The sequence below is a fragment of the Arvicola amphibius genome, chromosome 3 (assembly GCF_903992535.2).
Source record: "Arvicola amphibius chromosome 3, mArvAmp1.2, whole genome shotgun sequence".
Lineage (NCBI taxonomy): Eukaryota > Metazoa > Chordata > Mammalia > Rodentia > Cricetidae > Arvicola > Arvicola amphibius.
Genome location: NC_052049.1, coordinates 171,283,428 through 171,308,838, shown reverse-complemented (window position 1 = coordinate 171,308,838; position 25,411 = coordinate 171,283,428). Strand labels below are relative to the sequence as shown.

General features: G+C 44.4%; 1 protein-coding gene across 1 annotated transcript in view; it reads right to left on the bottom strand.

The window, feature by feature from the left end:
• Positions 1–6,274: 6,274 nt before the first annotated feature.
• Cpne4 (copine 4) overlaps positions 6,275–25,411 on the bottom strand; it is a 353,867-nt gene continuing 334,730 nt past the window's right edge. The window contains exons 11-15 of the mRNA XM_038322752.1: positions 23,133–23,187; positions 21,890–21,941; positions 20,323–20,456; positions 12,971–13,207; positions 6,275–6,409 (exon numbers count right to left, since the gene is read on the bottom strand). Of these exons, the coding sequence (XP_038178680.1) occupies positions 6,275–6,409; positions 12,971–13,207; positions 20,323–20,456; positions 21,890–21,941; positions 23,133–23,187 (613 nt within the window). The remainder of the gene's footprint in view (positions 6,410–12,970; positions 13,208–20,322; positions 20,457–21,889; positions 21,942–23,132; positions 23,188–25,411) is intronic.

Sequence of the window (25,411 nt, the reverse complement as noted above, 5' to 3'; positions counted from 1 at the left end):
ATTAAAACCAAAAGTTAAAAATAGGGACATCAATTAAAAAATTGCCTCCATCAGTTTGGCCTGTAGGCAAGTCTTTGAGGGCATTTTCTTGGTTAATGATCAATAAAGACAGGCCTGGGGGCAGTGCCACCCCTGGTCAGATGGTCCTGCATCGTAAAGGAAATCAGGCTGGGCAAGCCAGAAAGCAGCGCTTCTCCATGGCCCCTGCTTCAGTTCCTGCCAGAAGTCTCTACGCCAACTTCTCTCAGTGAGAGTGTGACTTGACAGTTATATCTGGAATAAAGCCTTTCTACCCCAAGTCGCTTTGGTCACGGTGTTCAACCAAAGCAATAGAAACGCCAAGTCACGGGTGGTTTCCGATTTTCAGGGTTGTACTCCAGCCAGAGCATTGCTCCCCTTGCGGACTAACCTACACCCCCACCTTTCTGCTATCCCCAGCTTCGGCAAACACTTCTACTCTTTACTTCTAAGATTCTAGAGTCAGTGAAGTCATGTAACATTTTTCTTTCTCTGCCTGGCATGTGTCAATTGACATAACATCCTCCAAATTCACCTATCTCGTCTCAAAGGACAGAATTTAATATTTTTGACTGAACACTACTCCAGTATAGAATAAACATTCCAAGTGATGGATATGCTCATTGCCATGACGTAGTCATCCTACAATGTATTAAAACATCACTCTGCACCAGATGAATATGTTCCACTAGTATGTGTTTATAAAAATAAAAGAAAAATTGATAAGGCAAGAGAAAGACACTGAAGATTTGCAAAATTAGAAGATTATTGGTATTGTTCTATTTTTGAAAATAGTTTTAAATAAAAATATAAATTTTACTTATTTTATTCATTTTTATGTGTGCATGTATGTGGTATGTGCATGCATATGGGCATGTGTTTGGGGGACGCTCACACATCACATATGTGTGTGAGCATACCTGTGGAAATCTTTGGTGGGTGTTAGGAATCACTGTTTTCAGACAGGGTTTCTCTGTGTGGTCTTGGCTATCCTGGAACTCACTCTGTAGATCTCACTGGCCTCAAATTCACAAAGATCTGCCTGATTTTGCCTCCTGAGTGTTGGGACTACAGGCATGCACCACCACTGCCTGGTCAGGAATCCCTCCTGATAGCTCTTCCACCTTATTCTTTCAGGCAGAGTTTCTCAATCAAACCCAGTATGACTGGTCTCATTAGCCAGGTTGCTATGGGAATCCCCCATTTCCACTTTCAGAGGGTTGATTTAAAGGTGGGCTTCCATAGTCACCTGCCCCTGATGTTGGTTCTGGGGATCGAAACTCTGGTCCTCAAACTTACATGACACTTGCTAGCTTTTTAATCATTGAGCATCTCTCCAACCCTTTAAACATTTATAGATGATAACATATAATGAGTTGACTATTGATACCTATTACATGTTCAGCATCAGCTTCTATCTTTTTTTGAGACAGGGTCTCATTTAGTTCAGATTGGCCTCAAATGTGCTAGATAGCCTATAACTCTTGATCTTCATGGGTCTGTGTCTTGACTGCTGGGATTCCAATTGGGTACCACCATGTATGACTTCTAGTTTCAAAATTCTAATATAACAAATATCATAGAAATGAACTCAAAAAAGAGCATGACCTCAACAGTTGTGAGGCGGGATGAGGAGGGAGCCAGATGACTCTGTGGTGCCAAATTCGTTTTCCAGAGCCAACTTAAATGTGGTTGTTTTTCTTTTGACTGGCACAGTTAGGCTCCTGTAGTGCTTTGAAAAACTGGTGAACTGGCACGTGTTTTAATATGTAATATTAAAGGGTTTCATGTGGAACAGCAGGGTTTTCAATTATCCTGAAGGCAGTCTGCTCTGGGTCCATATTTCTGCTCGGTCCTCAGATCCATGTACCAGATGTTCTCTTCTGGACACATGCTTTCCCCTCGCCCTCCATCCTTACCCTCTGCTCTCAAGGTTCTGCATTACAGGGCTGGCTCAGCTCCTGGAAGCATCCATGAGCGTATCTGATCTATACGATATTCTTAGTGGGTAGATGATGGGAAGACCTGGCAATATCCCGAGGATCTACTGAACCCCACCTCACAGTGTGTGGAGCCTAAGAGAGGAAGATGGCGTTCTCAGACGAGAGAGATATTTCCAAATTTGGGGCAATGGTCTGTTTTCTTTCTTTTTTTTTTTTTATTAAATCTCTATGTGTGTCTCCCATGTTTATATCTGTGAATGCAGGTGTGTGTAGATGGATCGTCCATAGACACTCCTCCATCAGGTGTGTGCGCACAATGTTGGAAAACAACTTTGGGTGTCCATCTTCTTTGTCCACTCCGAGACAAAATCTCCCATTGCTTGTTATTGTACAGCAAGATAGCCAAGCCTGTGAGCTCCCAGGATTCTCCCGTCTCTGCCTCCCACCTCACAGAAGAAGGGAGGTGATTACAGACACAGATGCCACGTCTGACTTTCACTAGGTTCTGTGGGTTTGAGCTCAAGCACTTTACCTACTTTCTTAGAGATTTCCTAATGCTCTACTGTTAATATAGCAGATATATTACAGATGAATGAGTGAGTACAGTACCAAGAGGGTAGAGATGAGGGTTTGGGTTCAGGGTTCACAGTATCCATTATTCCAATTCTGACTTTGCTATGGACAGCCAATGACATTTCCAGCTGGTGATAGCATCCCTCCATTTTACCGTAATTTTTTCCAAAACCTTGTTTCCCTGACTTCCGATTCATTCTTCCTTTGACCTGTTTTCATTTCATTACAATTTTTCATCACTGTGTCGTGCCTGTCAGTCAAGGGAAAGTGTGTTAGGACGTGCTATCCTGAAAACCACATGGGCACGGCGCTGCCACAGCTTCTTGCTAGATGTCTTCCTCTGACTCTGTCTGTGTAGTTGACACTGTTAAGGGAAATCCTGCACTTCTACATTTGCCTTAAAGCTAAAGCTTCCATTCTGGGTGTCAGAAACATGCGCCTACCAGCAGCCAATTCATTTCAGTTAAAAAGGAAGTGGGGCTCCACTTGGAGTTTAAAAAAAAAAAACCAGAAACATTGTTTTAATTAATATTGGCTTTCTTATCTGACAAGGGCAGAATCCTGGGGCTAGCTTTACCTATGCCAAACACATTATTAAGTACATTCAAGTATTGAACGTGTGCCCTTTCTGGCTGTATACATTTTGTCAATGCCAAGCTTCTTTGGGGTCATGTAATGACTCTTCAGATATGTGCATCCCCTTATCCCCCATCCCCAAGTACATAAGTGTTTGTGTGTAAACTATGTGCATATTTTGCCCACATCATATACACAAAGATGTATATTCTCTTGTTTCTTTTTGTCTGCTGAAACGGTTCATAAAAAAGCATGCTGCCTCCAACAAGCGAGGTTTAAGAAGAGAGTTGGATATCAATGGTGAGGCTTTTGTATCTGATTTTGGAGCACTTTCATGAAAGAGAACAGCAACTGACTCCTGGGATGGAGGGCTCAGCTCCCCAGGCTCCTCTGTACACTCATTCCACCAGCAGAAGAGATTTAGTCAATTGTCACTAGGGCCGGAAGAGTTTTTTCTTCTCACTTAGTTTCTGTAGAGTGTCTACTTGTGAGTTCTCCATGTAGGTGTATCCTCAAAGGCCTGTCCTGGGAGATGGGTGGCAGGAAGGAGGAAAACACCATTTCCACTCTTCATAGAGGGCCTGGTACTAGGTACCAGGTATCTGGGGATGCTGGACAGATGGAATGGGATCGCACAAGGACTTAGAACGGTGTCTGTTACAATCTCTTCGTGTTGTAGAGTGGGTGTTTTGTGCTCCTCCGCAATTCTCACATGGAAGATCTGATGTCCACGGTGATGCTATTGGCAGGTAGAGATTTTGGGAGGTGTCTGGGTAACGAGGATGGGGTTCTTGTTGTGGGATTAGTGTTCTTGTAAGAATGACCAGAGAATTATTTTATATTTATTTTCTGTATCATGGAAGATAAAGCAAGAAGATGTCTAACTGTGAGTTAGAAAGAGAGGGCCCAGATGGCTGGCACCTTGATCGGACTTCCTCGACCCCAAACCATGAGAAAAAATTTTCTGCTTCTTTAAGCTACTGTGTTTATGGTATCTTGTTATAACAACCTGAGATACGATATTCTTAAATGAGTGTTAGGTGATGTTGTATTATTCTTTGGGGCTGAACTTGAGTCTAGTTATGAAAAGGAAAAGAAACTACTTAAAAGTTTTGCCAGGCAAATTGAACTCTGTCTTTACCAACTTGGAATCCCAGGGAGTCTGCACTGAGTGAAGACATCCCGCAGATATTGGAGCATGGCATGGTACCTCATGTAATGTTGCTCAAAGGCATGATGCTCACATTCAACCTACCTATGAAATCTATTACAGGTCAGAGATGGATCAGAGGCCACATTGACAAAGCTATTTGTTTATCCACTTATTGTATTGCTCACCTCTGCATGGACTAAACATGTCATCTACCGAGTGCTTCCTACACACTAGGCACATAGACACAGATGCTCATACACTGGTTTGGGTTAGAAATGGTCATTAGGTATTTCTGTAATACAGAATGTAACTATTTCAGTTTTGAATCTGCGATGGAAGCACCAGTCTTCCCCTGATGTCCCCTCAAGCACAGGAAATATACACCTCACTGGCAGGAGCTTGCTTTGAAAAGAGGAACAAGACCACAACTCTTAGAAAAAGAATTCTGTAAGTACCCAATTTATTCAGAAAACAATACAATTTAAACATTTATGACTTTTTTCAGTCTTACATTTTTTTAAACCATCATTCCCAAAATGTTATGCATTTGGTTGACATGTATTTGCAAGATTAGGATCTATAATTATAGCTCTGGAAATTGTACATTTGATTTGCTTAATTAATTGTTACTGCCCTCCCCCTAAACCTACCCCAACCAAACATTTCTTTTGCTATGGATACACGTCACCATTATTTCTGACCAAAACTAAGTTTCACTTTGTGCTTTTTGAAGCTTATAAAACACTTGCCCATTTCTCCGAGAGAAGATCAGAAAAGCAAAACCAAGTCATTGTTTTGGTTCAAGACTACCGTAGATTCGGACAAAACACCCTGATCCTACACAGTCATTTCCACTTATGGAGATTGTGCTCAGAAGTGATTAAAGAGGCCAAAAGGTGCCCCCACAGTGAGCTCAAAGACCAAGTGAGTAGAACAGAAATCCGGGGAGCCACGTTGCTATTTGGCATGGACAAGATTCCATTCAAGATCCAAGGAAGAATCTTGGGAAATAATTTCTAGGCACTGGAACCATCCATGCAGCAGGCTGTGGCGCTTCTTTTAGCCAAGCAGGAGACAGCCAGAAGGAGCGCTCCTCTGTCTGGGTGGAGGAAGAGGTGTGACCGGAAAGCAGTGAGACTGGCGTGAGGGGTGCAGCTTCTGGAATCAGCCCCACTGCTTTCTACTCTCACCTCTGGGATGGGCCGGCCCTCTATGCTACCGGCAGGGAAGAGGTGCCACTGGCAAGCGGGAGAGGAGCTGCCCTGGTTGAGATGATCTCTATTGTGAAAGCCTTGAGTTCAGAACCTCACCGGTCCTTGTGAGAAATGCATGAGCATCACCGAGGATCTTGTGAGACATGCAGAGCCTCAGGCCCGGCGTTAAAAAGCTCCGTTAGAACAAGATTTTCAGGGAATTTGTGTCTATGGGAGTGTGTAAACATGGGTACTGGGCTAAACGGCCCCGCTCCATTTCAAAAAGGCTACCTCTAGGTAGGTAAATTTATTTAGTAGAGAGGCCATTCTCAGCAGGGAGGGGCTATAGATAACAACTGCAAAACCAGTGTAAGATTATTTTTTATTATTATTTTAAACATGCAAAATACAGTCCATGCATCTGCCATTTTGAAAAGTCTCTCATCATATAGGAGATTAAGCCAAATACGTTTTGGCTATTGACATTCAAGAAATGTTTCAAAATGCTTTACAGTGTAAAGATAATAAGAAATTTAGCAAAATTTCAACAAACCGGTATAAAAATGAATACGTATACCATTTTGTTTCAAGGCAACATGCTGTAAAGTAGATGTTACGACTGTATTTCATTGTAAAAAGTCTTTTACAATACAGATCAGGCCTTGGGGCTACACATGCCAAAAAAATGTCAATTAGTCAAAAATCACCGAGACGTGCTATCTTTAAATGTATATTATCACTATTTTCTTTTAAAGTACAGGAATAAAAGTAGTAAATATTAGCGAACAGTGCTTCAGAACTCTGTAAAAGTGTGGAGTTCATGGTGCCAGTGTCCGGGAAGACTCGTACACTTCCGATGAACACTTTGGTTTAATCCCTTTACCGTTGTAATAGTCCACGACTTGATTTGGGACTTCGGCCAACACACTCTTTGCGAGGGCAGCTGGCGACGCCTGCAGGGGAGAAGAAATGACCGTGACTTGAAGCAGAAGCAGGCTTTGCCTCACAGATCTGAGCCCCGCTCTCCGCAGTGGGTCTCATTCACTCAGACACACAGCCACCTGTCCACTCAGCGTCCTCGTTCTGTGTCCACAGACGCCAATTCACACCTGAAGATAAATTTTCCTGCAGGTTTTTTTTTTTTCTTTCTTTACATTTCCATTCGGTTTTAAACACGTTCTATTCACTATGCCAGGAGCAGTGGGAATCATGTGAGGGGACCCAGCATGGCGAAACTGAACGCTTCTTATAAGGTACCAAGCTGTAAATGCTACTACCCACCAGCGGTAGAAACCACATAACGCCCATGCTTCCTATCAGGTTGGCTGCTTAGAATGAAGCCAGAGCTCCTGAGTGGAGACCTGAATTTTAACACGGTGCCCCTGGTGATTCCTACTGAAGTCTGAGGTGCACCGTTGTAGAAAGTCACAAACACCGTAAGACAAAGTTATCTTAGAAGCACACCTCCAAGGCTTCTTATCTTTGGCAGCACACTTCCAAGAGGAAGCAATATTTAACTTGGGTGTATATTTAAAATTCAGGGAAGGGAGAGGGGAGTGGCATTCCATGATTCTAGAGATAGTTAGGCATCTGATGGAGTTGAAGGAAAAGTTCGTGTGTGTGTGCGCGTGTGTGTATGTGTGTGTATGTGTGCATGTGTGCGTGTGTGTGTGCATGTGTGCGTGTGTGTGTGCATGTGTGCGTGTGTGTGTGTGCGTGTGTGCGTGCGTGTGTGCGCATGTGTGCGTGTGTGTGTGCGTGTGCGTGTGTGTGGTGGGCATGGAGAGTAGTGGGAGTGAATTTGGTAGTCATTTAGTTAGCAAATGAGCTTGAATACTCCTGTAGCATGCAGAATGCTGCTTCTGCAGCAGAGAACAGTTGAGGTCAAGAGCATGGCCAGACTTTGGAGTCACAGAGAACTGGACCTGACTCCTGGGTCTGACCTTTACTACTGCACAACCCCTAGGCAAGCAGCTTCAATAGTCTGAGCCGCAATAGTTGCCACTGAAGAAACTGGAAGGTTGATCAGTTAACAAATACTTGAGACTCCCAATGAAGGAGACCTAAGGGCCAGGGGACCATGCTTCTGATCTTCTCTTTCTCGAACCATGCAACACTAAGCCCCGATCTCAGAAGCAAAATTAAAAGGAAACAAGCCACTCTATCTAAGAAAGAGCAAAAGCAAGATATCCAAAAAAATTCAGGAGCGTGCAGAGTTTTGAACCCTCGTGGTCTGAAGGTGTTGCAGCTTGTGCCAAATCTGGCCCGCAGACACTCGCTTACTTTACAAATGAATGGTGTGCTTAGAGTGTGGTCTATGTATACATGGTCAGAAACAAAATTCATCTCCAACTTTCCCCTGGTTAGAAAGTTTAGAAGGCAAAAAATGACTTGATTTCCCAGCTTTCCATCCATCGAGGAGGGAACACATGATTGAATTTTGTCCTGTGAGACGTAAGTGGAAATTTTCTACATGAATTTTAGGACTCCTTTCTTCCTGCTTGCAGCGACAGACCTAGCTGGCTCCATTTCCCCCTTCTTTTTCCCCTGGATGAGATTGTGACTCCTGCTGTCAGCCCTTTAATCATCAGGAGGAACCATCGAAGGATCCCATAAAGGGCTGATTTTCACACTATGGAATCAATCAAGAATGGAGTTGTCTGTGCCACAATTCCCAACATTTAGTTACCTAAGAATAAGTTAGTGCACTCCTTATCAAAGACTTTCCTTCTCGCAGCCTTCAGTCACAGAAAGTCATAACTGGTCAAAATGCAAAGAGTAATTTGTGCCCAGCCTCAGTTGGTGCAATTACAACACAATCCCTATACCCAGCTCTAAGGGACCGTCTTGGAAGAGGGCTTGGAAAGATTTTAAGAATGAGTGGGCCAGACGGTCTGCTGAGACAGTGTCTTTTATATATGACAGGGGAGCTGTACTACTTAAATCTCAGCAATATGGTCATCTAAACAAGAGCTGCCGGCTAACGCCAGTTGACAGACCAATGCGTATAGGTGGGATCTCAGAAGGCCCTGTCGCTAGAACTACATACAATCAGTGACTGTGGAGAAGACAACCAGTCTTCTCCAGGGATGAGTCTCCCAATAGGTTATCCAATCCCAGTCCCATGTGGTCTGCCCTGAATACGTGGACATGACTGCTCGAGATTAAATTCAGGCCCTAACATCTGCATGGCGGGCACTTTATAGACCAGTTCTTCAGCCCCAATTTTAATGAATCTGAATGCAAATATCCACACGTGGTTAGTGGCCCTGATGCATGAGAAAGCACTGGTCCCAAGACACCCGCCCCCGCCGCCGTTGCATATATGTGCTTGAGCATGCACATAGTTATAGGAACAAGGGTGGATGGAAAAAAGCCAAAACCACAACCTCAGTTGGTAATAACGGTAATATGGACAGTATACACTAACCACTTCCATGGAACAGGCATTGTGCATAAACTCCACTTTTTACCACCCTATACTTCCATGGCGTTTGTCTTTGACTGAAAGTCTGTGTCACTGAAAGGTAAAACTATTTACCCAGAGCTACACAGCTCGAAGCCTGTGCTTGTGCACTTTAGCACGGAGTGCTACTATGCGGAGCAGCAAAAGAGAGGCAACACATGGGTTACTGGTGTGTCTGAAACATCAACTCCTCACCTCCCTTTATTTATGGCTTATTGAATTCTGAGTAGATTAGTTCGGATAATGAAATGCTTTTCGAAATCTAATTTGAAATCCACGAAGATAAGGTAGGTGAAAATGTTCCCAGAGCTCCGCCGGTGTCACCCTAGAGAGGCTGGAAAGGCACCGCACAGATCGTATGAGGAACACCATGTCCTTGCCCTGCTGGGGCGGTTCTCTCACGGGACAGGTCCCTTGTTTCCAGTTCCCCTTCAGTCCCCCTCAACAACCCTCCATTTTTAATTTTGCCAATGCCTAGCTTAAGCTGCAAGGCTTTCCCCATGAATCTGTCTCTGGAAGTCATTTCAGGGGTGTAAGACCTGTGAGCTGTGGGCCACAAGTATAGGCTGGACATAGTTGGACAGGGTCAAAGGCAATCCAACTAAAACATCAAACTGACTTCAAATTAGGAGCGTTTTTCTTTGCAGTTCTTTTTGGAATTCAATGGCATGGTTCTCAGACATAAACTGTAGATCACAATATCGTGTTACAATGTCAGAATGTTGGACAGAGCTGGGGAGATGGCTCAGTCAATAAAGTGCTTGCCATGAAAGTTTGAGGACCTGAATCTGGGTCTCCAGCACTCATGTATGATATGGTATGGTATGGTATGGTATGGTATGGTATGGTAGGTATGGTTAGCAGGTCCTTCAGGTTCATTGGTCAGTGAGGCCATGGAGCTTGTGTTTAGCCAGAGGCTTTGTCTCAAAAGTAATGTGGGAAGAAATACAAGGGGTAGAGGAAGGACCCTAATGTCAATGTCTGGCCTCCATAGACATAGACCTACTTACGTGTACATGAACATATGCACACATACAAACACATGCCACATACATACACAACACACACACACATTGGGCACAACTGTTAGCAATCCTCATCCACTCATGGGCTTCTTAGTGTGTGGATTTTCCTCTGATATCCTTGTCCTAAATATGCAAGTCTCCAGAAAATTTTCCAAAGCCTGGGCTCCTGCTTCATTAGCTCCAGGGGTCCCGGCGTGTGGGGAGCAGAGGAACCCTGAGTGTGTGAAGTCCTGAGTCCATGTGCATTGTTGTCATGGGTATGGCTATGTAAAGGATCCCAATGCCTCAGTCCCATGAGAATGGCAAAGCCTTCCCCAGGTGAGGCTCACTCCGAGGGATGGCAAAGCCGTCCTCTGGTATGAATGAGGATGTTGATAGTGTATACAAAAAATGCCCATCACAGCTCCCCACACCATTTTTACAGCCCCAAGTCTGCACCCTACGGAGGCTGCCTCTACCTTGATTACCTAAACCTATCTCCTTGTTCCATTGCTTCTGGCATGCTGCAACTTCCACTAGAGAACCAAGTCCAATCCTCCCCTGTGTCTCCATATGTCTGCCTGTCTTTTTTTTTCATCCCCTTGCTGCCCCAGTTAGGCTTCTCTGGGAGCCACGCTGGATGAGGAAGCAGTGTGTCAGGTGTGTGCCTTGTGCCGGGAATACTCTGGGAATCTGAGGGCAGCAGGAGACTCAGGAGAGATTAGCACCTTTTGTGGCTTGACGGCATTGCTCTCGCGTGGGTTCCATGATGGTGAGTGTGATGCCTAGTTTTAAATGTCAACTTGGTCGTAGTGCATCTACTTTTATTTGGCCTGGGTGATGGAAGGCAAGGAAAGTCTTTAAGAATAGCCTTCCTTCTACGTCAGATGCATTAGGAAGCAGAGAGCGTCACACATCACAGCTGCAGCAAATTGAGCCAGCATACCCATGCTGAGCCTTTCTGATGCCACACTTTGCTGTCCATGAGCAGACAACCTGGGAGCTTGGGGAGCCTTGGTACTGTTCTTTAGAAACCTTCTCCATGGGAAAGCAGAAGATGGGCTGGCTGCTGGAGTAGTAACTTTTCCCTCACAACACTGACCAGAGATCTTGTGGTGAGATCAGCTGTTGCTGCAACTTGAAAATGCCGTCTGCACTCAGCTCGGCAGCAGGGGATTGATTTCCTGCCTGCTTAATGATTTTAATTACACTCTGGCCATCTTTAAAAAGAGAATAGTGATCACGTTTTAGTATGATGACAGACAGATTCAGGGAGCCCTGGAGTGTACAGTCCCTTCCCTTAGAGGTTGGGTAGGCCATGGAATCTCGGGTTCATCTGAAGCTATGTGGCGAATGCCTGATCTAAATGACCACTGCAAAGCCTGTCACAGAAAGACAGAGGTACAGGCAGCCATGCCTGGCGAGCACAAGAGGATATCTCTGTTGCTGGGATTGCAGGTACTAATGTGGCTGGGGTCCCAGAGTGAAGTCAAATTGCATTTGGTGAGCTTGGACACAGCTCAGAAAATGGCTGTGAAGAATGTTGGAAACACATTTGAGTGAGCATCATTGGAGCAGAATGACTTTTCCAACTAGGCATCCGGTGGGAGAATGCCTACATTGGATGACAAGACACTGCACCCGCCTCTCTCTGTGACCTCAACAGCAATGCAGCCCCACATAGGGAAAGGGCTGCTGGAGAAGCCACCAGGAATGTTTCCAGAGGGAATACACACATCTGTGCACTCGTGGGACAGGTGACAGAGGAGAAACTGTAAAGGACACTGAAGACTTGGAGTCAGGAGCTCATGTCTGGACCCTCCCTGTGGAATGGTGGCCACGGCGGCAGAGCAGAATCCAGGACTGTAGCGGATAGCAGGGACTAGGGATGTGCTCTGTTATTGGATGATGTTTACAAGGGCCTACAAATTAAAGGATACTGGAGACTCTCTGTGGCCACCTACAGTACTTCCATGGTCTCTTAGACACGGTTTAAGCATCTCTGAAAGAGAATTTTATGAACCCAACAAAGTCTTAATGTTGGTTCTCATGGTTTCATTTGGGGTGGGGCTTGTGAAAATTTCAAGGTACATCTGTCTCCAAGAACTTGATACTTATCCTGAAATTGGAATTGTGGATAGAGTATAATGAGAATGTTTGTAACATCATACTAGGGCATTATCTAGAGCTGTGGTTCTCAACATGTAAGTCGTGACCCCTCTCACAGGGGTCGCCTAAGACCATTGGGAAACACAGATATGTACATTACAGTTTCTAACAGTAGCAAAATTCCAGTTATGAAGTAGCAAAGACAATTTTATGGTGGGGGGGTCACAGCTTTAGGAAGGTTGAGAACCACTGCTCTAGAGGGCTTTCTCCAGCCAATCAGGGAACACAACTCTGCTTTACTGTTTACTGTGGGTAATGACCCACAACTGTACAAACTGAGGATACAGGTGATTTCTGTCTAGCAGAGATGTGATTCAAAGATTATGCATTTGTATGTTCTTGATCATGAACCAGTCTGCTTTGAGAATCTTATTCCAGTATTTTCTCCCCTCACTGACCACACTAAACTACATTAATACCCATTATTATCAGCTTGATCATACTGCTCTTGAGTGAGCAGACTAACTTGCCAATGCGGCTCACTATACGGAGTGTCTATCATACTGCACACAACAAACACATAGTCTTCGGACAGGTAGGTCCAGGCTGAATTTCTGCTTATCCTCGCTCCTTTTCACGTATCCCCGAGCAAACGTCCCAACTGTCTATAACAACCCTCAAGCAACCAGAGGTCCTAAAATTCCTGAGTGAAGACAAACATTTGCAAAATGTTGGCAACTACAGCCACCATGACCTCTTATTTCTAATTCAATATATGCTCCTTTCCCCAAATAGTTATGATCGGTATATCCTTCCCATAGGATTTGCTCAGCCTGGACGTGGTCTGCTAATGCTGCTTCAGAACTACCAGGTCACTATCAACACTGGTGGACACGTGAGAGATGTGAGGATGCCCCCATGATGTCTATGCTTACGTGTTTGAAGTTCCGGAAGGGCACAAACTGGACGATGTCTCGAAGGACGGGCTCTCCCTTAGGTGACCTGAGAATTCCGTCGTCACCGTCCAGCATCTGCATGTCACTGAAGTCAGCGTTCCCCACTCCCACGATGATGACTGACATGGGCAGGTGCGAGGCATGGACGATGGCCTCCCGGGTGTCGGCCATGTCGGTGATGACACCATCTGTCAGGATCAGCAGGATGAAGTATTGCTGCAGGAGTCGGGAGTCCGTGACAGGTGATAATGAGGGACGAGGTGGGGGGAGAAAATGACAAGAGTATCAGTTAGATATCTGTATCTAGATGGCCTCCTTGTAGAGTGAATAAGAGCAGCAGGGACAATAGACATTTTGCTTGTTTCTTTAACGTTTTTGTTAAGAAAAATGTAATGTAAAAACAAAATAGCCTGGCCACACCTATGGGTTCCTTACTGGGCATCAGCAATTATCAGCATATGGTTAATCTTGCTTTATTTATTGTCCGCACTTAACTACTTTATATTATTTTTGAAATATATTTCATATATTACAGCATTTTTATAAAAATATGCATAGAGATAAAATTCTACTAATAAAAATAATATCCTATATATGAAACTAAAAGTTATAACCCAACCCATTGAGAAAAAAAGACGGGCTATTTGTGCTTCTGTACACGAAGTTTCTTCATTTGGTTTAACTTTCTGCCCTAAACTAAAACCTTAAAAAAACATAGCAGTTCATTTCCTGAGGACCCACATTTCAAAATGCAGGATTTTTTTTCCTCAAAGGCTCCCCAAAGGAGATTTCAAGCTACCTCCACCAATCCCCAAAGTTCTGTCTCCTTTCATATTCATTTGTTCTTATCTATTGATTTGATTACTATCTCAGATAGGCTAGTGGTTTGGGCTCTGGATGACAGTTGCGCTTTCACTCCTGAACTATCAAGTCCCAAGCTTCTGCAGGTCTGCAAACCTCCACATCAACTTCGCTTTAGCTCACTGTGCTCACAACCGAGCCAGCGCTGGTCACCGTTCATTACCAGTCCACCTAGGACATTGTGCCCTCCAGTGCTCACCTTCTAGATAACCTCCTGTCCTCCCAGCCTGTCTGTTCTCCCTCTGTCTTCCCATCAGCTTTAGAGAGACCTCAAGACCCTTGTTGCTTCCATAGCTTTTCAGGTTCTGAGCTAAAACCTATCTGATCTGGGCTTCAGGTCAACAACAAACATGTTTTGAACCTCTGCATGGTAGCCCTACCAGATTAATTAAGGCCATGATGAATGGAGATACAGTGATTGTAGCTTAATTATAATAATAATCTTACTGATTATTATAAAACTCAGGATAGGTAGGAAACAGAAGACTTGGAGTTGGGAAAACTGCCTTCCAAGCCTTATTCTGTGGGACCTGGAATACTCTATGTGCCTTTGTGTCAGCTTCTTTATTTCTCAAAACATGAGGACAAGATCATCATGTATGGTCCCCTTCAGCTTGAGGATCTTTGAAAATCCATAGCTGTGCTGTTCAGTGTAGGAGAGTTACCAACCTCCTGAAAATACTGAACCTTTCAAATATATCCAGAGTAATAGAGGAGCTCAATTCGAAATTAAAAAAATCTATACCCAATTCAGTTATTGAACATTTTAAAGTAACTTTAGAACAAATCAAAGAATTGATATTTTTATACATTAACTTATAATATTGAAATAAAGATCAAGTATCGGTGATAACTGAGCAACTAAATTGAGAGGACATTAATTGTAAAATACACAAATATTTTAAAGTCTTATTACAAAAATCCAAAGTATTTCTTTCATATTTTATATGAATCAGATGTTAAAATGACAATTATTGGCTAGTTGGGATTTTATTATTCATCAAGGATATTACAATGGCTCTCCTTGTTTATTTTTACTTTTTAAATGTGTTTACTCTAGCATTTAAAATTGTATCTAGGACTTCTACTGTATTTCCTTTGGACTGAGATGGTGGGAAGCTCTGCTGGAACAGGGACAGGGCTGGTCCTGTGTCACTATGATGATTTTCCTCGTAGGCATGTGAAAGGTACCCTGGCCCTTGGTTTGCAGTCTCCCTGCTCCCTCTCCATGAGGAGAGGCTGCCACAGGGCTCCCCTGGGATGGGGATTAAAACGAAGTCTCTGCAGCCGTCAGTGCAGGAAGACTCACTAGCATGAGTGTAGATGTTGGCCATCATGAGCACACTATGCTAACTTCTCTGTGAGGTGGGAGGGAAGAGGCTTTGGGAGATGAAACACAGGTGAAACCTAAGAGAACTTTCTTCCCAGTCCCCAGATATTCCCCATCACAGAGGAGGTAAGCGTGGGATACTAAGACCTTCCAGGCAGAAGCATTAGCTTGTTGGTAGAGCACGGGTCAGACATGTGACCTCCTGGGTTTGGTACTCAGCATTACAAAGACGAGTATAAGAATAAGGATGAACTTATGTTCAAGCCAATTCACAACAACAACAAAAATTAAGAACTCTCTGGAGTCAAGAGTGTGAATATTCTAGACTCTGTTTCTTCCAGGTTCAATAAGTAGTTTCAGACTACTGTCTTAAACCAGATGGAAATTTCCAAAGTTGCCACAACAGCTCACTCCAAAGTCAGGCCAGGAAAGCGTTCGTGTGTGAATTATTTTCATCTGTGAATATACTTGAGGTCTATGGAGAGGCGGTTTTAGCCCTAGAATAATTCTGTAATATCAAAGAAAAATCCTATTACAAGATCCCCTGACACAGTTTGCCTGTGGGGCTTAAGCTTGTGCCCCTTGGGAGTAATAACAAGGGACCCCAAGACCCAGTGTCCAACCTCAAGAGAAATCTCTAGGGAAAGGATAAATTACCCAGATAGCCCATGGGAGTCATTTATCTGGCATTTTATTTTTAGGTGCTTCTTACATGTGCTCCTGTGTTTTGACTATCTCGGTCTTTTTAGGAGTAGACTCCCCTGGCCTGGAGTTGGGAGTGACGCCATGTCCTCATGTTGGCTTGTATCAGCAGCACAGCATCCACACCGGTCCCTGTGAAGTTGTCCCTTTACTTTTTTTTTTTTTTTTTTTTTTTTTTTTCTTTTTTTTGGTTTTTCGAGACAGGGTTTCTCCGCAGCTTTATTTTTAGAGCCTGTCCTGGAGCTAGCTCTTGTAGACCAGGCTGTCCTCGAACTCACAGAGATCCGCCTGCCTCTGCCTCCCGAGTGCTGGGATTAAAGGCGTGCGCCACCACCGCCCGGCTGTCCCTTTACTTTTGTAGGTCCCGGGATCCCAGGGATATTGAAAGCATCTACTCTTAAAATTAAGCTACAAGGATTTCCAGAGGATCTCTTGGATACTCTTGTCAATGAAGGAAAGGAGACAGGCTTTCTCAGTTCCGCTTGCCCAGGTTTGGCAAGAACGTGTTTTTAGTTTCATTTTTTAAAAAATCTATTTCAGGAGCTGCAGAGATTGAATTTATGTATCTCAGGAAGGCCTTGAACAGACTATGCAACCGAGGATGACCCTAAACTTCTACTCCTCTTGTCTCTACTTCTGAGTTCTGGTGTTATGGTGTCCTCTAATCAGAGTGACTTTATGTGGTACAGGGATTGAGTCCGGGCTCTGTACACACTAGCTAAGCGCTCTGACAACTGAGTTACATTGTTAACCCCATAACTATGTTTTCAGAAGATTGGTCTGCTTTCCATATGAAGCACAGATGCCCTGAGGAAAGATGAAGAGTCCATTTAGGATTTGCCTTGGTCTAAGCGAAAACAGTCGCTGGCCCAGAATAGACAGTAGCCACAAGGGTACTAAGAAGTGGGAACACTTGGGATGTAGATGGAAGATAGACTAGTGTCATAACTTGTCAATGAATCAGATGATGGTGTGTGTTAGCATGATTTCAAGATGGCACCCAAGCATCCGCACTTCCTAGTTAACGTCCTTGTGTGTCTTTTCCCACACTGAACTGAAATGGCCCGTGCAATCAGCAGGGCATTATGAGATGATGGTGCGAGACTTCGGAGGGAAGCTGAGACACAGTTACTCCTTCCTTGTCTTCTCTTGGATCACTTGGGTGGAGCCAGCTGCAATGCAGTGGGAAGCTTTAGTAGCTCCCCTGAGCAAGGAAGAAATGAGGTTTCTGACCAGAAACAAGCAATTCCATGGCAGACGTATGACTAAGCCATCTTACCAGCAGATCTTCCAGCCTCAGGTCACCCTTCCAAGGACCTCATTTCTGGCCAGTATTTTAACTGAAATTTTGGGAGACCCAATTCAGGGTCACACAGGCCAGCTGTGCCTACATCTCTGATCCACAGAAAGTGTGGAGGTAATGAAGGTTTACTGTGGTTTTAACTTGGTTAAGGGTGTCTGTCATTGAGCAACAGGAAATGAGGAAAAGACAGGCGGTAAGACAAGGATCCCAGATTACTTTAAGGTCAGAGCCTAAGCAACTAGTTGCATGATGGTAGTATAGAGATGGAGAAGACAAGGATGCTGGGAAGGAAGGCCCATCAGCCTTTGGTCTGGGAGAAGTAGTGGGAGGAGATAGAGTTTTAGGGAGAAAATGAGGGTCTTAGAGACTACCAAGGACTCTGATTTGGACTCTGCCTTTGTGTTATTCAACATCCAGATGAAGATATTGATAATAGCTGAATGATGAATTTGAAGTCCGGAGGCAAGATGGGTTTAATGATTCATATTTGACAATAATAGCATTTAAGAGGCATATGAGGCCACGGCAACTAACAGTATCACCCTAGACAGATAGCAGAGGAGATTTAGCAGTGAGAAGTGAGGAGGAGAAGAAGGAGTAGAAGGAGGAAGAGGAAGAGGCAGAAAGGGAGACCAGCAGAGTGGTCAGTGAGACAACAAGATGGAATGTCTAACTTTGACAAGCGTAGTCTGCAGAGGGATGCTGGTGAAGAACCCCCCACAGGTTTGTGGGGAGGATCTAGTGGGAGGAGAGATGGAGACAAGCAAAGAAGCTTACTCTCAAGGAATTTGCCACACAGGGTTAGAACACTAGGGACGAATGCTAACAGGCAGAGTAGGGCCAAGGAAGCAAAGCTTTGGATTAAATGGGAGATACTTCAGGAATGTCTACACAAGGGAGGGAGGGAGGATGTCGGTTCAGTCTCTGGATAACTGAGAGAGGATGTGTTCCAGAGCACAAAAGTAGAGGCTGACACTTGGTAGAAATGTGGTCCTCATTCTAGTCAAACCCAAGGGAACACGGGGACAGAGCAAGCAGGCCAGGGGAATTATTGCAGGATAAGGGTAGAAGGCTATCTTCTTTATGCGAATGTGTCATCCCGGAAGCCACGCTCAAGTTTCACAGAGCTTTCAGACAGCTATAGTGCTTGCTCCATTTGGAAAACATCATAAAGCTAGATAGGAACAGGCTGACACCATTAAATAACAGCCAGGAAAGGGTGACATGTTTACTTCTAAAACGTCAAAGGACAGGCTCCAGTTTTGTCTCAGCTTTGGAGCTGTAGTTTGTATCTTTCCTAAAAAAACAAAACCAAACAATTGAAGCAAATGTTTGTTGTCGTATTTTCTATTACTATTCTTCATCACTATGAGGTAGAATCACCATTTTTTTTGTGTGTGTGTGTGTGTTTCACTGGAGTTTGAGGGTGCATGCACTCAGTGCACACACACGTGGATGGAGGTCAGAGTAGGATATTGGGCATCTTCCCCCGTCACCCTCACTTTACTGTCCTGAAAGAGTCTCTCACTGACCTGGAAGTTCAAGGTTTCAGCGAGGCTCAGAGGCTAGAGAGCTCTCGGTATCAGCATGTCTCCACCCCAAGTGAATGCTGGCTTTGTAGGCGTGCACAGCTATGCCTGGATGTCTGTCTAGGTGCTGTGGGTTCAAATTCACTTTCTCATGGTTACATAGCAAGCACTGTTTGACTCTGTGCATTTCCCCAGCCTTCAACTACTGCTTTATTTATGCAGTCTGGGTATAATGGAAAACAAGCTTAGTTTTGGACTTGTTTTCTTTCCTGGGACAGGAGGTGACCATAGTAGCTTCCACTACGGAGTGTCTGTGTTCAGACAAAGGGGCAGACCATTGTGCCAGCCCTGAACTCTACATCCTGGCAGATGTGGATCTCATTAACCCGCTGTTTCTCAGATGAAGAAATTGAAGGTAGAGAAGTTAAGCCGTTTAGAAATACTAGGATCGGAACTCATGGAATCTCATTGCTCTGGGGAAGTCTTCACCAGTGGTGACCTGCCTGCCTCCCCTCATCCCCTGGATTCTGCTCTCTCAAGTCACACCCCACTGCCCAAGCCCTCTCACCTTATCAACCTCAGCAGTCATACCTTCCCCACAACTTCAGTGGACTCCATTGGCCTGGGTACAATTAACATCAGTGGGAAGAACAGGTGAGTGATTGATTTACCTTCCAGCTGAGCCTGGGCACTTTCCAGACCCGATCCAGGGCATATCCTTTGGTCCCTCCCCCTTGCTCACATCACCAGACCCTGATCCAGGGAGCATCCTTTGGCCCCTCCCCCTTGCTCTCATCACCAGACCCTGATCCCAGGGCATATCCTTTGGCCCCTCCCCCCTGGCTCTTCCCCCCCTTGCTCACAGGGCATATCCTTTGCTTCCCCCCCCACTTGCTCACATTACCCAGATCCTGACTCCAGGGCACATCCTTTGGCCCCTCCCCCTTGTTCTCAGCAGCAGCAGCTTTACCAGAGGCCAGACTGGTCCTAGGGACCCCAGGTAAGACACTACCTACTGCCCACTAACACTTCTTAAAGCCAGCCCAACAAACCTAAACTGTACCTCCTCTGCTGGGCTCCATATTCTAGTCTACAGCGTCTGAAGAAGAATGCTTTACTGGAGGTTAGGCAGGATCTAGGGACCCAAGGCCTCCAAAACCCCAGTGGAAACACCCTACTGGGCCTGAAGACTCACCAGTCACCAGAACCCTTGGCCACTTGGGCCAGAAGACCAGAGAGGAAACAGAAACCAAGGAATAAAACACCCATCCAACAAAGACAAAATCAGGAATCAACACCTAAACCTACAGTCATCCCACATCCAGATGCCTGTACACCAGTGTAAGAACATAATCAATAACAGAAAGAGCAATATGGTACAACCAGAACCCAGCTACCCTCTGACAGCAAGATTCAACTGTTCCAAATATAGCTGAAGCACAAGATGCAATTATTAATTAATTAATTAAAATAAATACAATAGAAGCAATTAATCTAAAACAAAAGAAAAACTAGAATTGATTGTCAGACTATAACGGGTGTCATGACCAATATCTAAAAGAGGCAGGGTAAGTCCCCAGTACAAGTGACCTGTCCCTCTCCTTACCGATGCCTCCTTGGTGTTGGTCTCCTCTGAAGCTGACTTGGCAACCTTCTGAATGATGGGAGCAATGTTGGTGGGGCCGTAAAGCTGGAGTTTGGGAAGACAACTCTGGTAGGCTTCCACAACTCCTTGAATTCCTAAAGTGAGATGGGAAAAAAAATCAACATGTCCATAGTCCCTTCAAATGGGTTTGCACACACACACAAAAGTAAAACATCAGCTTTGTCCAAATAGTCCTTAGCTACACCACACATAGGTTTACCCCTTTTTTTCTTTTTATTTATTCTTCTCTTATACAATATATCCCAACTTCAGTTTTCCCCCTCCACTCCTTCTAGTTCTTTACCCGCTCTGTTCTCTTTCCCCAAGACCCACTCCTTCTCTGTTTAAAAAAGAGCAGGCCTCTCAAGAATATCAGCCAAACACAGCATAACAAGATATAGTAAGACTGGGCACAAACTCTCATATCAAGGCTGGATGAGGCTGCCTAATAGGAGGAAAAGGATGCCAGGAAAAGACAAAAGAGTCAAAGGCACCCCACTCCCATTGTTAGGAGTCCCACAGAACTCCAAGCTAACAGGTAAAGGGTACAGTCACATGTAGTTCTTAAAGCAAAAGGAAGTACTAGGTCAGTGTTCTGCTGCCTCCCTTTCCCCACTGAAATCAAACCACAGTGTGAGCCAAATCAAAAGCCATTGTTTCCACAAACTTTGCCCCACTTAAGTCCTTGTTAGGACACCGCAGCTTAAGGAAGCAGAAGCTGCAACCATTTGATAGATGAAGGAGCAGAAGCTTAGAGAGGTTACAGAGTCTGCTCCAGGTCCTGGAAAATGTGAGTTGCCGACTCAGCATATACATCCAGGTCTTCGGGCTGAGAGAAGGCCCAAGCAAGTTTCTGTTTTCTTTTACCATGGTGCTGATTGTAGAATAAATCATGCCTGGAATGTATGATAATACCATTCTTTCAGCATCATTATTGTGTGAAACCAGGTGTGGGAATCTGGCCGGGAGAAAACACAGTAACATGGGCTAGACCAAGTGTTTAAGCCTTGGGGCTCTTTCTTGCACAAAACCATGAAGCTCTTTGTTCTAAATCACCTTGGTCAATGTGCTGGAAGTGTCAAATGATTTCTGCCTTTTGCGCTCTCTTTAAATCTACACAGAGAGGAAGCTGAGGAAAATCCAGATGAAAAGTTGAGAAGCAGAAAGAGGAATGTCTCATCTTGGTCCATCATGGGCCATTCTCTTATTTAAAAAAATTAAAATTAATCTTTAATCAATGAATTCAGTAGAGCTAATTGATTGATTAACTTTATTTTGGTTAGAACCCAGGATTTTATTGAAAGCTCAGGACTTCCCAGACTTGTCTCTTCCAGGGTGCACCACCCCACTCTACAACATAATCCTCCATTCCCCATGGAGCAGGGTGGCTAATTTGGATTCTCCAAACCTGTTTCTGTGCTGTGGACACTCCCAGCTGAGCTGCCGCTCTAGGAGACAGGAACTGAACCTAGAGAGATGCTCAGAGCCAGGCTCTGAGACACTGGCTCGCTTTCTTGTTGCGACTTACCTGCACACTCTGGGTTATCTTCATTAAAGTTGATTGCAAAGTCATGAGAGACCTACACACCGATTAAAATTTTAAAAAAGGAAGAAAGGAGAATTATAACTTGGATCCAATAAGGAGGCACTGGGGGCCTAGGGTTTGCAAACAAATGGCCTTTCATTCATTGTGAGTTAAGCAGAAGGCACCATTTTAAGCCATTATACAATCAATCTGTGATGGAGGGCGAATCTTCAGCTCCCTGTGGAGCTGCAGTGACAGGAAGATTTTCTAGAATCAGATAAATGCTGGCAAGAGGGGAAAGTAAAGCATATATTTTTTTTAAAAAAAAAAAGAAAGAAAGAAAAAGAAAAGGCTTCAGAAAAAGGTAACTACAGATTGTTTCCAGATTAAACTGGCCACAGACTGAAGGGTTAAAGTTGAATGAGCTGTGTCCACCTGTTTAAGAAAATAAGCACTCAATTCACTCAAGCTGACTGATGGGCATGGCGCTGCTTACAGAGGCACTGGCTAAGCTGTTGACATTTAGGGATCGTTCTGACAGGCAGAATTACAGTGCACGGGGATCTTCATGCACACACAGGTGAACTAGAATGACTTCTACTTCTGAAAAAAATGAATAGAGTGATACAGCCTGCAACCTTCCATCACAAACTCCCCGGCCTGGTAGTGCCTAAGCAGAAGGGCAGATGATACACTGCCTGCTACTTTCCTCCCCTAAAATCTGATAAAAGAAATGGGCTCTTCTGCCATCTGGACAGTTTTAGTAAATCACTTGGAATTTCACGGAAAATTCCACCTGGAAGGTATTTCTGACCATTGAATCTCTTGGGCACTAAAAAATAGGTCACCTCATTAAAAGACAGACGCCTCCTTTCTTAGTCGGGGGTCACAGGTGAAGCAGCTGGTGTGTGCCCACTGTCCAGGCAAGTGAGCTGCCCTACTTGATTGATTTATCTCGAGTTTTTCTTTAGCCTGCAAGATCTGGATGGACACAGTTTGAATCCCTGGAACCCAGTGGTTTGGGGTTTTTTCTGTCTCTCACCATATTGTCAGTGAGTTAAAATAAGGATTCCTGTAACTAGACCTTTAAAATACATACCAAGAATACACAAATCTTATTTATTTGTTTATTTATTTATTTTGCCAAAGGCACTCTCGGACCACCATAGCTTCATGGAGAGCAAAAGCAAGCTTGCCAAGACAAGATTCCACAGTGTGGCACATGATCCCACCTCCACTCACTCACCGTGTACTCAGGGGGTATCCTGGCACCAAACCCAAAAGCCGGGAACATTTTGTCACTGGAATTAAACAAAAAAGAAGCCGCTTCATTTATTCATCTAAGAAGGAAGGGAAACATGAGCCTGCTTAACCTCACTAGGACACGTTGCCAAGCCAAGTGCTGACTCATGCAATGGCACGAATAATCAAAATGAAGAAACATTCCTTACCATCCAGTACTCACTAGCATACACTCTCTTCCCTTAAGGTTCTTACATTTTTTTATTTTTATTTTTTACTAAATTTGATAACCAGGAGTAAAATGGACCCAGAATTTGTATGTATCCCACCCCTGTAGTTGTGATTTTCTGTTTCCCTGAAATAGTGAATGATGAGGCATTTGGCAACTCCAATCAATGACTGAATTAGGGTCGTCCATATACATAATTTAAAAATTTTTTGAAGCAAAAGATGATTATTCTTTATTTTTTCATGAAGGTAGACACACTGAAGAGAAGTACCCCCCAAAATGCTGCTGCTGATTAGAGCCAGGGTTCAAACAGAGACAACCCAGATCTGAGGAGATATCAAAAGGCACAGGGAAGCTCAGTAGGCTGCCCATTCATAGGGTCCCCTGTGTCTCCACCTTAAGCATATACATAAGAAATAACGAATTATTTGCATTGTCTTTTTTTACTTCCTGAACTCAAAGGGACCCAGTGTTTTGTGGGGGTAGGGGTGGGGCCAAGGGGAGGAGATGGGAGATGAGAACATGAGGGGATGGGATGGTTGAGCGGGGAGAGGGACAGAGTGGGAGAGCAATGGAAGAGAGATCTTGATAGGGAGAGCCTCTATGGGGCTAGGAAGAAACCTGGTACCAGTAAAATTCTCAAGAATCCACAAGAACGACCCCAGCTAAGACTCCTAGCAATAGTGGAGAGGGCGCCCAGACTGGCCTTCCTCTGCAATCAGATTGGTGAATACCCTGACTATTATCCAGTAACTGAAGGAATGAGATGCAGAGATCCACAACCAAGCACCTGGCCTAGCTCTGGGAATCCAGTCAAAGAGAGGGAAGAGGGAATACACGAGCCAGGTAGGTCAAGGTCATGATGGAAAAATCTACAGAGACAGTTGAACCAAGCTCGTGGAAACTCATAAACTCTAGAGTTTAGAGTAGCTGTGCAGTCTCCATGGGACCAAACTAGGCCCTCCATAAGTGGGAAATAGTGGTGAAGCTTGGACTACCCAAGGGGCCCCTTGCAGTAGGACCAGAATCTGTCCCTGGTGCATGAGCTAGCTTGTTGGAGACCATTCTCTATGATGGGTCTATGCCATGCTCAGCCTTAGTGGAGGGGGAAGGGCTTGGTCTTGCTCCACCTTAACGTGCCAGACCTTGTGGACTCCCCATAGTGACCCTTACCTGTTGGGAGAAGTGGATGAGGGGTGGGCTGGGGTGGAGGCAATGGGGGACGGAAGGAGGGGTGGGAGGGAGAACCGTGGCTGGAATGTAAAATAAAATTTAATAAATAAATAAATAAAATGTTTCGTTTACATGTTTCTTAGGCAGGGCCCCACTCTATAGTCCAGACTGGTCTAGAAATTGCAGTGTAGTCTAGACTAGACTAGCCTCTAATGCATGGCAGACCTCTAGCTTCAGCCTTTTAAGTGCCGGGACTCTAGACACATGCCATAGTGCCCAAGGATATTAATATCTTACATTCTCATTGCCACTGACCCTGACTGCCCTGTTCCCTCAGCTTCATTATTGTATTTCTTCAATGAAGGTCTGCTCAATAAATAGCCAATGATACAGTCCACACAACCTTTAAAGTCGCTAAGACATGGGTATACGCAACATAACTCTGATGAAGATCCATGTGAGTCACACCCACCCTTTGTTTGTCTTGGTGTCTTTTATGATCACTTCTTCTATTTTGTGTGTTCATGTGTGTTATATCTTAAACCTAACTGTACTGCACTCTAGTTAAGAGGATGGGGAAGGGCAGGGGCTTTAACATTTATTGACATACACAGTACGCTAGCTCCATCCCAGGTGCTGTAAATACTTACACAGCCCTAGGAGTTCTACTTATTCTAATCTTAGGAAGACAGAGTAAATGTTATCCCAAGTCCATGATATTCTATTTACCATTATAATGGAATAACTACATGTAATGTTAAACACATACTAGCAATTCCGGGACCTTGGTCCCCAAATAGGCAACACACAAGACCTTTCTTAAGCAAATTGTGTGCTGCAGAGGTGCTCTGAAATACTGGTCTTGGGAGAAGGCTTGTCCT